Consider the following 13,453-nt stretch of genomic DNA (forward strand, 5'->3'; position numbering starts at 1 on the left):
TTGAAAAGGGAATTAATGTCCAGGGAGAAAAAAGTTAAATCTTTGATGTGTGCTAACAACAAATTAATTCTATCAGAGACAGCAAAGGACTTGGATGAGCAGCTAAGTAGAATGGATAGTGTAATAAAAAGTTGTTCTAACATAAACATCAATAGAAGTGAAACTACAGTAATGAAATGTAGCTGAATTAAATCATTTGATGCTGAGGGAATTAGATTAAGAAATGAGACACTAAAAGAAGTAGAAGAGTTTTCCTATTTGGGCAGCAAACTACTGACCATGGCCAAAGTGAAGTATAAAAGTGCACCACGAAGGAATTACCCAAATGGGGCAGAAACTGGTTGATGCACTGATCATGTACAGACAAACAAATGATTACAATTTCAAGAAAATTGGATGATTTGTTCAAAAGATAGAGATTCAAAAATTGAGCAAGTCAACTCAGTGACATGATGGTCTAGACCTGTGGCCCAAGTGCAAGCCGTTTTTCAGTTTTTTTAATGTCCTCCTGAGAGATAGCATGCCAAATTATTTTCAATTGGTACGTTAGATTGTCAAAATCCCAAACTGGTTGGAGGGCCCTGTCCATAGCGCTACAAACATTCTCAAATAGTGAGAGATCTGGAGATCTTGCTGGCCAGGCTAGGGTTTGACAAGCATGAAGGCAAGTAGTAGAAATGCTCACTATGTATGGATGGGCATTATCTTGCTAAAATGTAAGCCCAAGTTGACTTACCAGGAAGGGTAACACAACAGGGTGTAGAATATCATCTATGCACTGCTGAACTGTAAGGGTGCTGTGGATGACAACAAAAGAAGTTCTGCTATGAAATGAAATGGCACCTCAGAACATCACTCGTGGCTGTCAGGCCATAGGGCAGGTGACAGTTAGGTTGGTATCCCACCACTGTCCAGAGTGTCTCCAGACACATCTTCTCTGGTCACAGGGGCTCAGTTTGAAGTGTGATGCATCAGTGGAGATAATTCTACTCCAGTATAAGAGATTCCAGACCAAATGTGCCTGACACCATTGGGAATGGGCTTGTTGGTGTACAGAGCTCAATGGTAGTCAGCATGACATGCACTGTGAGCTCAGCCCCCTTTCTGTGAGCACCTTATTAATGATCTTTATGATGACTGAAGCTGCAGTTGCATGTTGGATAGCTGATAATGGTGAATCTGGGGCTTTGATTGTCTATTTGATGACTGTTTGGCCCTCATCTTCTGTCATCTCTCTAGGTCGACCGCTTCCTTCTTGACACTGTGTTCACCCATTCCTGTCAACATCGTTGTGTGGACATCATTCTCATTCAAATGATGAGCAATTTACCAACCACTCCAACTGCCTTCTTTGAGCCCAACCACACATCCTCTCTTAAAAACTGACACTTGTGTATATTGTTCAGACACCTGTCTGTGAGGCATAGTTACTGTCTGACTGAATACAAGGAATGAAATTTGTAAAGACTTTATGGCCCAGTATTGACATTTCCCTGTTTACTATCCTTGGCAGATGCATGGTGAAAATGTGCTGCACCATCTTGCATTCATCCATCGCTGCCAAAATTTACAGTTTTGCAATTTCCTTCAATACTAGTACAAATATCAATTTGTGGCCAGTTTGCATATCTTCTTCATGGTGCATTGCTCTTTTTGTGTTAAAATGTATAAATTAAAGTGTTAGGCAGTCTTCTCTGTAGGTATTTGTCTGGAGTGTAGTGATATATGGAAGTCAAAACATGAATAATAAGTATTTCAGGCAAGAAGAAAATAGAAGCTTTTGGAATGTGCTGTAACAATGTTGAAAATTAGATAGGTAGACTGAATAACTAATGAGGAGGTACTGAATCTCACTGAGGAGAAAGAAATTTATGGCATTATTCCACTTAAAGAAGGGGTTGGTTAGCGAGACACATACTGTAACAAACGAATCATCAGTTTGTGAATGGAAGAAATTGTGTGTGTGTGTGTGTGTGTGTGTGTGTGTGTGTGTGTGTGTTGGTGGGGGGGGGGGGGGGGGGGGTTAAGCATTCTAGAGGGAGAAAATGGCCAGAATTCAGTAAGCAGGGCCAAATGTATGTAGGTTGCAGTAGCTATGGAGAGATGGAGAAGCTTACACAGGGTAGACCAGCATGGAGAACTGCATCAAAGCATCATCAGACTGAATACAAAAAACAACAACAACAACAAGAACTTGAGCAAAAATTACCTTACAAGGTCAAGTTACTTTAATTTGAAATCTGTCAATATTATAGACAAAAACCATTACCATCAAGACATTAAAACCCTGCAGGGAGCAGGGTCAAAACATATTGACCATTATGCCACAGAAAGCAATTTACGAAGGTAGTGCTAATATTTGCAAGATCTTGACGTTAGATTAGATTAGATTAGATTTACTTTCATTCCAATTGATCCGTAGTGAGGAGGTCCTCCAGGATGTGGAACATGTCAGAAAAACAACAATACATGACAAATATTTAAACTAAAACAAATAAGCTAATGTACCATTCCACAGGTCCCAAGTGGAATGATCGTCATTTTTTAATGAACACTAAGAGTCATTTTACAAATACTATTGCACTGAATTTAAAATAAAAAAGTTTTATATTTATTTATAAGGTAAGAAACATGTAATACAACTACTGTAATACTTATTTACAATGAACACATTACTGCACTGAAATGGTGCAGAAGTTAGATTATACTTACACACACACACACACACACACACACACACACACACACACACACACACAAATTTTCAGTGAACACATTACTGCACTGAAATTGTGCAGAAGTTATGTTGTACTTATATACAAATCAGTTGGTTTTCCTCAGAAATTCATCAATGGAGTAGAAGGAGTTGGCCACCAATAAATCCTTTAGGCTTCTCTTAAACTGAATTTCATTGGTTGTTAAGCTTTTTAGGACTGGACACTGGAATGTATCCTAATTAGACCCCACAAGCATCACTAAAATGTATTAAGGGTTCACTCTCCCATTCTTGGTAAAGCAGTCTGCTCTCACATAATACCATATTTTAATTTTCTATTGCTTCCAATACTTTGCCCCATTCTATAAAAGCATGAGATAAATTTTTAGATGATATGTTGTTATTAATATATCACATTCCTGTTGCATTATAATCTTACCTGTGTTACATGTAATTGTGTTCGTACTATGAGGCATGATACTACAGTTTGATTTTAACCTAGTTAATCCTCACAGTTGACTGATTTGATTAAAAAGAATGACTTCATGAACACCAGATATTCTAGAAATTTTTTGTTTATAGTAAAGTGATAGTACAGTTTGCTTCTGTGGATATCTGAAAGTTGATTTTTAAGACAACTGGTTTTGGAAGTATGCTATAATGTATCAGTGAAGCTTCTCACTATTAAGACAACTAGATTTTTTGTTTTAATACTATAAAAAGGAACCAGGAGATCCACTTGTTTCTCAGCCACAGTTTGTCAGTGGCTATTCGTGCAGACAGACCGCTTGTTGGTTGTCATGCCCACATAGAACATATCACAGTGGTTGCAACCTAGCTTTTAGATCACATGACTGGTGGACCACCCGGTTGCTGAGCACGCTGCCCTACATGACATCCTTCATTTCAATGGCTGCTACGCAGCCTGTGCCATATGGATACTTCTCACCAACACCAGCTATTCTGAACTGCGCAGGTGGGAAATTTCCCTGTGATATATCCTACGTTCCCACAAGCCTCCTGGCCTCAACCTTCAGAAGTCCTTGTCCTCACTCATCCAACCCCTTTCCTGTCCCCATTCCAACACTACACAGCCCTCATTCCACCATTGCACCCTGTCTTTTTACTTGTCCCCTTTTCCACTAACCTGCCCCCCCCCTCCCCCCAGCCCACCATCTTGCATGTGTGTGTGTGTGTGTGTGTGTGTGTGTGTGTGTGTGTGTGTGTGTGTATCTTTTTGATGAAGGGCTTACTGGCTGAAAGCTTTTTTTGCGACAGTCTTTTTGTTGTGCCTATCTGTGACTCAGCATGTCTGCTATATGGTGAGTGGCAACTTTTCATTTCATAATATTGTTACATTCCATCCTGGATTTTCCATTCTAGATTTTTTGTTTTCTTGATGTTACAAAGTGTTACATCCTAAAACTATTAAACACACTGAGGCTATTGTAACAGATGTACTGTTTACTTGAATGGCTTGTAAAAATAGTTTTGTAAATATGAAAACATGACAGGTAAAGGAATGTATTCATAACAACATTTTTATTAAATCATACAATAAATTTTCTTTGTACTTTTCAATTAATGCTTCAAATTTGATTGTAGATTTGAAAGTATACTTAACTTATAAGATATTGTATATAGTAGGTTCCATCCATACTACATTATTCTTTTTGATATATTGTATATAAAAAGATATACAAATAAAGCAACACTTCATGAAACTATCATCACAGACAGAACATTTTATTGCATAAATATTATTGCCTATCCTAGTTTCTAAGTTATTAAATAAATAAAATTGGATTTCAGTCATCATTTAACTCTGTAGCAAGGGCTTCCAATTTTTCTTCAAGTAATTTTGTCATGTCAGGCTCTGACTGGAGAATTTTTGTTGCATCTTGCAACAGAGTCATTGCTTCTCCCATGATTTCCTAAGAGCAATAAAACAGAAGTCAGGTTACAGTGTTACCAAACTACAAATGAAAAGTAAACACATATGCAAAACATTAAACTGGAATTAATTTTCATACAGTCATTAATGGAACATTGTCAGATTGGCAACATGTCAAACATACCTTTTCAGCAAGTCAAGACAAAACATAAAGCAGCATAAATTACAGGAATGTGTCAAAGTTAATTGAGAGGAGGATCAATATTGAGTCAGGAGGGACAAACAAAACTTCTGAGGGGCTAAGGATTTTTGTGGAAATGCTAACAACAGTGTTGCTGGGCTTATTTTGACTCTGTATTTAGTGGGATGTTGAAAGGGAGTCTAGGGGCTGTAGCAAGGGGAAGAGATCAACTAGGCAGGGTCTGGGGACCATGAGGGGTTGACAAGGAGGAACACTGTGGGTAGGCTAGTAGGCAGCAGGTGCAGAATCCCTTGCACTCCAGCATCTAGAGGAGCATTTCAGGCATCACCTCCACAAGTTAAGCAGCCTGCTAATTTCCTATTGCTGCCTTGGGGCACCACTACCCTACACTGCAGTCCTGTTGGTACTGTAATCCAGATGCAGTATGATGGCTGACAGATGGTGTAATGGCCACATTGTTGCAATGTAATAAAATGGAGTGGAGTAATACGGAATAGCAAATTTATTGTGCATTTCACAATAGACATAGAGTCACCAATGTAGGAAGAGTCGGCCACAGTACAGTAGGAACTATTTCCAGTCATATACAACATGTGTAGCATAATGTACACTTTATTCTCAAGAACAACTTTACATACGTCTCCAGTGAATACTAGTATAGAATGAACTGTATTTCCTCTCACTCTGTCCAAACATCACCCACACTGCACCATCCAGAGACACTCAAGTCTCACACAGAGGTTGATATCACTACATGTTGATGGGATATTCTGTAAAGGACCTTGTATTGCTCAGCTTCTCCAAAAGTATTCTTATTCTCATATACTGATACATTACTGCCATTAATACCAACAGTATCACAGAATAAGCTTTGATCATTCATCTAATCTCTGTATTCTCTTATTCATCATGTTCCATAGAGACTATCATGATGATGAACTTTTAAAGATGTGGAATGAGACAACATATACATCATCAAAGTGAAACAGCTGTTAAGAACTATAGTAATGGCAAACCATCATTAAACTACTACAAACTATATGTGCTTACTCAAACTAAATTTAAACTTGCAAACTTAAAAGGAATGCTGCTACTTGGAAAAGGTAAACCTATCACTGCTGATAATCTCCTATTAAAAGCCTAAAATCTTTAATGAAAAACAGCAACAGAGGTGCGATCAAAGCAGAGTGCTGTCACTGAACTGGAAAACCAGACCATCATAGATATTCATAGGCACTTGCAGAATGTTTGTGCAGATCTGGCAGTGAAGGAAAACACAGTGAGTCATTGGGTAAGGCACCCATCATCATCACAACAAGATCATGCAATCCTGTCTGATTTCTCATGTGTGGACGGCTGCAAACAGCTGTGACTCATGCAGTGTTGGAACATGCAGATACTCTCATTTGAGGTGATCAATAGGATCAAAATCAAACACCTTGCTGCTCAATTGGATGTCCCTGTTGGTAGTGCCGACAGCCTCATCCACAAGTTGGGGTGCTCAAAGGTGTGGACCTATTAGGTTCCTCCCCACCTAACGGAAGATCATAAAGAGCAATGTGGTGCCATTTGTGCAGAGTTGCTTGTGCGTTAAAAGTCTGATTGTGACAATTTTTTGTTAAGCATCATCACAGGTCACTGAAACATGGGTTCATCAATTTGAACCAAAAATAAAATGGTAATTCATGGAGTAGTGTCACAACACCTCTCCTCCAAAGAAAAAGTTCAAAGCTGCACCCTCAGTTGGTAAAGTCATGGTGACTGTCTTCTGGGACTCTGAAGTGTATTGTGCTATCCTTAGGAAATTGAAGAAATGGCTTCAGCATGTTCATCACCACAAAAATTCTAATTAACTTCTTCTTCTCTGTGACAAAGCAAGGCCTCACACAAGTCTGTGCACTGAAGAGCAGCTCACAAAACTTCATTGAATTGTTCTTCCTCATCTGCCCACAGCCCAGATCTTGCACCTTCCAACTTCCAACTTGCATCTGTTTGGCACAATAAAGGATGTGCTCCACATGAGGCAGTATTTGGATGACAGGGAGGTTACTGATGCCGCAAGACATTGGCTCTGATGTCGACCAGTAGAGTGGTACCATGTGGGCATACAGGCTCTCCATGTAATGTGGCACAAGCCTGTCACATTGAATGGAGATTATATTGAAAAATATGGTTTTGTGGTCAAAAGAGTGGGGAATAATATGGTGTAATGGAATCCTGAATAAAACCAACCTGCTTTCTGAAAAAAGAAAAATATGTTTTGCTTTACTTGCTGAACAATCCTCATAGATAATCAGATAATTTGTAGAGGAAGTGGCTCTGGAGGCATGGGCTTAGTTTCTCTTGTTGCAGCCCTTGAGGAAGAATGGGCTGCTATTCCTCTATTAAAGGCAAAGGGTGGACACATCCCATAGAATGTCCACTGTTGATCAGATAGCATATAGTCATTGTGTACATCATTATACAACTAAAACTGATTTTTGATTTGGGACATCAGTCTTATGACTGGTTTGATGTAACCAGCCATGACTTCCTCTTCTGTGTCAAATTTTTCATCTCAGAGTAGCACATCCACCAAAATTCCTCATTATTTGCTGGATGTGTTCCAATCTCTACTCGTCCCTTACAGATTTTGCCCTCTATGTCAAACATGTTAGGACTGATGGCCTCAGAAGTTAAGTCCCATAGTGCTCAGAGCCATTTGAAGCATTTTTTTTTTTCAAACATGTTTCATCATCCTGTTCTTTCTTGTCAGTATCTTCTACATGTAGCTATCCTCACCAATTCTGAAGAAAATAACCTCATTTCTTATCTTGTTAATTCACCTATTTTGCAGCAACCTTTCATATTCTCACACCTCAAGCACTTCAGACTGGCTGGCCTTGGCAGCCAGAGTCAGTGGTCATGTGTGTGTGAGTTGCATTTGTGTGTGTTTTCTTTGTCTGTTTGAGAAGAAGGCCTTGTGGCCAAAAGCTTCCATGTTTAGTAGTCTTTTTGTTGTGCCTGTCTGTGACTCTGCATCTTTGCTATATGGTGAGTAGCAATCAGTCCTTTTCCAATATTGAAGCTGTTTAAAAAAGGGGTTTCAAGAGCTATGTTGATTTTTGGGTTGCTCAGGTAAAGTGTAGCCCAGGGTCAGTATACCACCAGATGAATATGAGAAACATTCCAAAACTGTCCTCCAATTTGTAAGTGCTATCAACTTTTAGCCACCTAACACTGCACAAAGGTAATCCTTGTCATACCAGTTTCTCACAATATTGTGCAGCATACCAATTGGAATGGGAGAGTTCATAGTTCTGTGACTGCATGTGGCAAGGCATTCACACAGACTTTGAAAAGGTCCATATTCTGAAAAATGCATTTTCTTGAATTTCATACCTTTTTCCCTCTACTTTTGTGCAGAGAATGGTATTTTTTCCCTCGAGATTAAGTACAAATGTAAACACCTACAATATAACATGGCTGTTTTCTTTTGAGTATACTACAATAGCTGCTGTGTAAAACTGAATGCAAATCAACAAGGCATCATAGGTTTCTTTTTCCACAGATCAATGGTAAAGTACTGTTGTGCATAAAGGTGAGGGAGTGTCCTTTGGGAATTTAGGAAAGATCACTGGAATGTATACTGCTGCTACATTTATGTGTTGGGAATTTGTGATGGAATCCTTGTGCCATGGAGAGAGAGAGAGAGAGAGAGAGAGAGAGAGAGAGAGAGAGAGAGAGAGAGAGAGAGGTCCCTTCCTGCAGCTCAGTGAGGCCTGAATGAGGAAGACATTATTGCTGCATCATTGTGTAAAGGTTCATATCCATCACATTTGCAGATCAGCACCGAAACTGTAGCCACAACAAGTAATGAAATAATTTTGCATAAACGGAGTGACAATGAGAAAACCAGATTCATGCAGATGGTCAATGCTAAATCTGCAGTTTAGTGGGGTTGCAGACATTGATTGCTAGAAATATAAGAGAATTCAGTAATGAATATAAAATCTGTAGCCAGATTCCAGGAGGAGGTATGTGGTCCCTCTTGTCCCCCTTACAGACACCTATGGCCTTAACCCTCTCCACCTTGCCAGATGGACTCCCCACCACTGGCCACAACATCTCCTCTAGAGGCACACGACTGACTCTCCCTTTGGACCCTTGGCCAATGACCTTGCAGTTCAGCAGCTATAAAGGAACAAACTAGACATGAGCCCAACACTTTGCCTGAAGGTAACAAGGGAAATTTGTTGAAATGTTGTGAAAATGCAATAAGATGATGTCACAACTGCAGATAACCTGAGAAGATTTCATCTCTCAGAGTAAGCTTACTTAATTCAAACAAGGCCATTCTGCAGATGAAGCTGATATGTGACTTAATATGTACCAACATACCAAACCAAAATTTCATTGCTGTCAAATGTACTTGCTGTGCCAGATTGAGAGCTTTATACCTTGACCTCATATTCCCTCAATTACCATATTAAGTCTGAGTGAATTCTGTTACATTTGACTCACAAAGAAAAGTCACTAATAGTTAAGGATACTGAACATTGGTTGTCCATGTCATAGTACAGTGTTTCAAATATTCCTCTAGAGAGGGAGAAATAATTTTATTAATACAGTGTCCAACAGCTTGAAATTAAGGGTATTTGCAACAGTGTCAGTACTTTCAACTTGTTTGTGGATTCAATTTTGTTGTACATCTCTTACTAAGCACTAGGGCCTCTGACTTTGTTTTTTGTACAGAAAATCTATTCGTAGTGGTGAATATGAACCATCTTTTTCTGTATATTGGAATGATGACAATGAAGCTTTGTGCCAGACTGGAACTCGAACCTCGATTTCCCACTTCAGATGAGCAGTTACCTTAACTGCTTCGGCCATTCAAGCACAAATTCCAGCCAGACCAAAACTTCCATATGTCATCATCCATGTGTCACAACTTGCATTCATACAATGAGGAATGAAGCAATGATCCTTTGGACATGCACGTATGTACAAAAGATCATTTCTTTGTACTTCTTAATAACAAGGCACTGCTGTTTCATATTTATTCACCAATTCCAGGCCCCTAACTGTCAACAAATACAGCCTTCCCAGACAGGAATATACATAACATACAAATGCAGGTCATGACATGTCAATGGCAACATATCTGGTCTGGGCAGGATTCATGCTTGGATGGCCAAGCATGTATGTATGTATGTAAAGCAGTTAAGGTGACCGCTCTTGTAAAGCAGGCAATCTGGGTTTGAGTCCTGGTCTGACACAAAGTTTCACTGCCCTCATTCCAACTTACAGCTGTATATTGTGTCTATTGATGGCTATAGTCACTGCAGGGTCTTTGAACATGCGTACTTGTCCAAAGGAACATTGCTTTGTACTTCTTAATAACACGGGCACTAATGTTTTGCATTACTTTTTTGTGTACAAAGGTGTCCTTCATTACCTGTACTAATTTTGCAATAATACAATATTAGCTTACATCTGTATAGATGTCCCTGTGCGTTCATTCAGCCATTTAATCATTCACAGATCATGCTCTGTAAATCATGTGAAATTAGTCAAGTTATGCTGAGTGTTCAGGCTCCTTCTGTAAAGTATACTAACCACAAATTATGACTAGGGATAATTTACTCACACTAGTTATTATGAGAAATAGAAATGCCTTTACTTTTAAAAATGCCACTGCTCTGGCTCTTAAACTAATCAGATGCTGTTTTAGGTGATATTTAAAATAAGCAATTTATGTTACTTACAACAGAATATTATTCGCTGTCTACATACTGGCAAGGTCAAGATCTGTTTAATGCAACCATTACAGCTCATCAGAATTTACAGGCCTGAATCCCAATGTTCTGATAAATAGTAAAATGAGTGGCTAATAAAGTATTCTTCTACTTTGTTATTGAATTTTTGGAGATTTTTCAGTCTCTTGCCTGATCTCTATCAGCAACTTCCTATTAACTTTTGCACCAGAACATAAAACTCACATTCCAAACTCTAGATTGGGATGCTTAGAAATTATTTTTAACTCTAGTATTGTGGGTGTGAAATACATAGTTCATCTAAGGGGAGTTAGAACGGAATTTTTTTTTCACATTTTCAGATTTTTATTTTGTTACAAAATTTGCAATTTTCTGAATGAAATGACATATATATTACTTATAAACTCATATAGGAAGTATTTTATTTTATTTTTTTAAATATAATCTACACCAGTTGAAAATGTTAAAATTTTTACGTGCATTACTTCAAGATCTAATAAAATTGGTATTTTTTTTATATAGAAGGCTGTGGATTGTTGTGTTATAAAGGTCATGTCCAGAAGAGGATGGTCACTAGGTTGAAGAAGTTGAAATAAAGTTTGAGAGACAAGAAACTTTCTGATGGTAAAATCATAAGAGGCAGGCTGACAGACAAAATGATAGACGAAGTACAGCAGTGTTATGGGATGGCCATTAGAAATAATACTGGGAATTTATTGAAAATGAAGCAGGCAGTATGGGCTACCTTCTTCCACAGACTGTCAAATGATGAAAAACCAGTATACCAATTAATGGTGCAATTACTGCAATACCCAGTACTCAAACAGGAAGCCATAAACATTCCATCCCAGCAGCAGTCATGGATATCATAAAACCTATTTACAGAGACCTGGCAAATCCTGAATTACTGAAGAAGTGTCTGCATGGTCAAACTCAAAATCCCAATGAGTCATTCAATAATCTTTTATGGACTCGCTTACCAAAAAATGTTTTTGTTGGAATGAAGACACTAAAGTGAGGGGTCAGTGATGCTGTTATTGCTTTTAGTGATGGAAACACTGGTAGGGGGAAAGTGCTACAGCATATGGGAATTAATCCTGGAGAAACTGCATTAGAGAACTTCAACAGATGGACAAGATTTGCATTGATAAAGCAGATTATGCAGCACAGTTGGCCACTAAGGAGCCCAGAAAGAAGAAAAGAAGAAAAAACTTGGAAAAATATCAAGATAATGATATACAGTATGGTGCAGGGTGTTTCTGAGTGACTAAAAATAAAAAATTAAGCATATGTTAATGAGTTACAGTGTTTTGAAACTTTAGAAGCCGTTCCTGAAAATTTACATTTTCTGTTGCATTTTCCCCCTAAATCTCAGAAACCACTTTGAGTAGAATATTCAAATTTTTAGGTAGTAATAACATACATATCCTGAGTCTGCGGAACTTAAAAAAGAACATAATGTTATGTATAATTGAAATTATTTAGGATAATGTACAAAAAAGTACACAACATTTCAACCATGTAATCAAATAATTGTATTTCCAAAAGGAGTGGCTGAAGCATAATGATTGTAGTTCAGTAGACCCAGAACATAAAGTTTAATGTCCTGTAAAAGTTTCATGTCAATGGCTACAGTGGTTCCTGAAATATAGGGAAGCCAAGTCACTAAATTTAACATTGTTGGGATAGGGTGTTCCAACTCCCCTTAAATTAACTCCTGTTATTAACCAGAATTACCATCAGGGAGAATGTTTGTTGAAAGACATGTGCAAGAACTCTTAACTCTCTGAAGAGACTTTTGCAAGATGTTTGGTTATTTGCTTTACAGAATACTCTTGGCACATACTTCTATATGGTAAATGCCTAATTGATCTTAAATGCATTGTCCCAGAAGATTATGCAAATCATCCCATCAGCAGGTGAACATAGTGAGACACATTTCTAACAAAGGGAACTCCCCATCACTCCCCCCCCCCCCTCCCCCCCGCCCCTTCCCCTGATTTAGTGGTAAAATGGCCCAGTGGATAGCTCACCAAAAACTGAACACAGATCAAGCAAGAAAACAGGAAGAGGGTCTACTGAACCACGAAAAAGAAGAAGAAGAAGAAGAAGAAGAAAAAGAAGAGGAGAGACAGTAAACTGTCAAAGCTCAAGATGTGCAACATCGTGCGAGTTGCAAGAATCATGGTGTTGTGGTTGTGTGATCATGGTGATGGACTACACAGCAGGAGATCTGTGTTCAAATCTCCCTCGTGCCCCCTTTCTCCCCCCTCCCCATCATAAAATTATCTTCCACACTCCATCTCACAAAATTATGAACTTTCAGTTTGGTCATTGATGTATCTTTTCTCCTCCTGTAGTCTTGGCAATTGGCGTATTATACAACATCATGATCACATAACCACGATGCCATTGCAATTTAAACTCGATGAATGTTGCATTTTCACTGTTTCGATTTTGGTTCTTTTTGCAGGGTTCAGTACACTTTCTTCCTGTTTTCATGCATGATCTGTGATCAGTTTTTGAAGGATAATGCACTGGACCATTTTACCGCTAAATCTGAGAGGGGTGAGATAGGGAGTTTCCCTTATAAGAACAAAGTAGCCACAACTGAGGTTATTGGCTAACTTATTCAGGTGCTGGTGCCACATCAAATCATTGTCTATGTGTGTGCCTAGGAATTAGACACACGGAGTCTCATCCAGAATGTATTGATTGATCTCTATTTATGGTACCTGCAAGTCAGTTTTAATGATTTAGTTTCTGATATGTACATGTGTATGATAAGGATAATTTAACTACTGATATTTCATTTTTCTTTTAAGTTTCAGATTTTGTAAGACTCCCTTTGTCTTTATGGATTATACTGTATGAGTGCCCTTTGA

General features: G+C 38.5%; 1 protein-coding gene across 1 annotated transcript in view; it reads right to left on the bottom strand.

Annotated features, from left to right (window-relative positions):
* Positions 1–4,241: 4,241 nt before the first annotated feature.
* Positions 4,242–13,453, bottom strand: part of LOC124594327 (SET domain-containing protein SmydA-8) — a gene marked incomplete at its 5' end in the record, with an annotated part of 63,160 nt that continues 53,948 nt past the window's right edge. Inside the window, one exon of the mRNA XM_047132689.1 lies at positions 4,242–4,650. Coding sequence (XP_046988645.1) covers positions 4,525–4,650 — 126 coding nt within the window. The remainder of the gene's footprint in view (positions 4,651–13,453) is intronic.

The sequence above is a fragment of the Schistocerca americana genome, chromosome 2 (genome assembly GCF_021461395.2).
Source record: "Schistocerca americana isolate TAMUIC-IGC-003095 chromosome 2, iqSchAmer2.1, whole genome shotgun sequence".
In the NCBI taxonomy this organism is placed as follows: domain Eukaryota; kingdom Metazoa; phylum Arthropoda; class Insecta; order Orthoptera; family Acrididae; genus Schistocerca; species Schistocerca americana.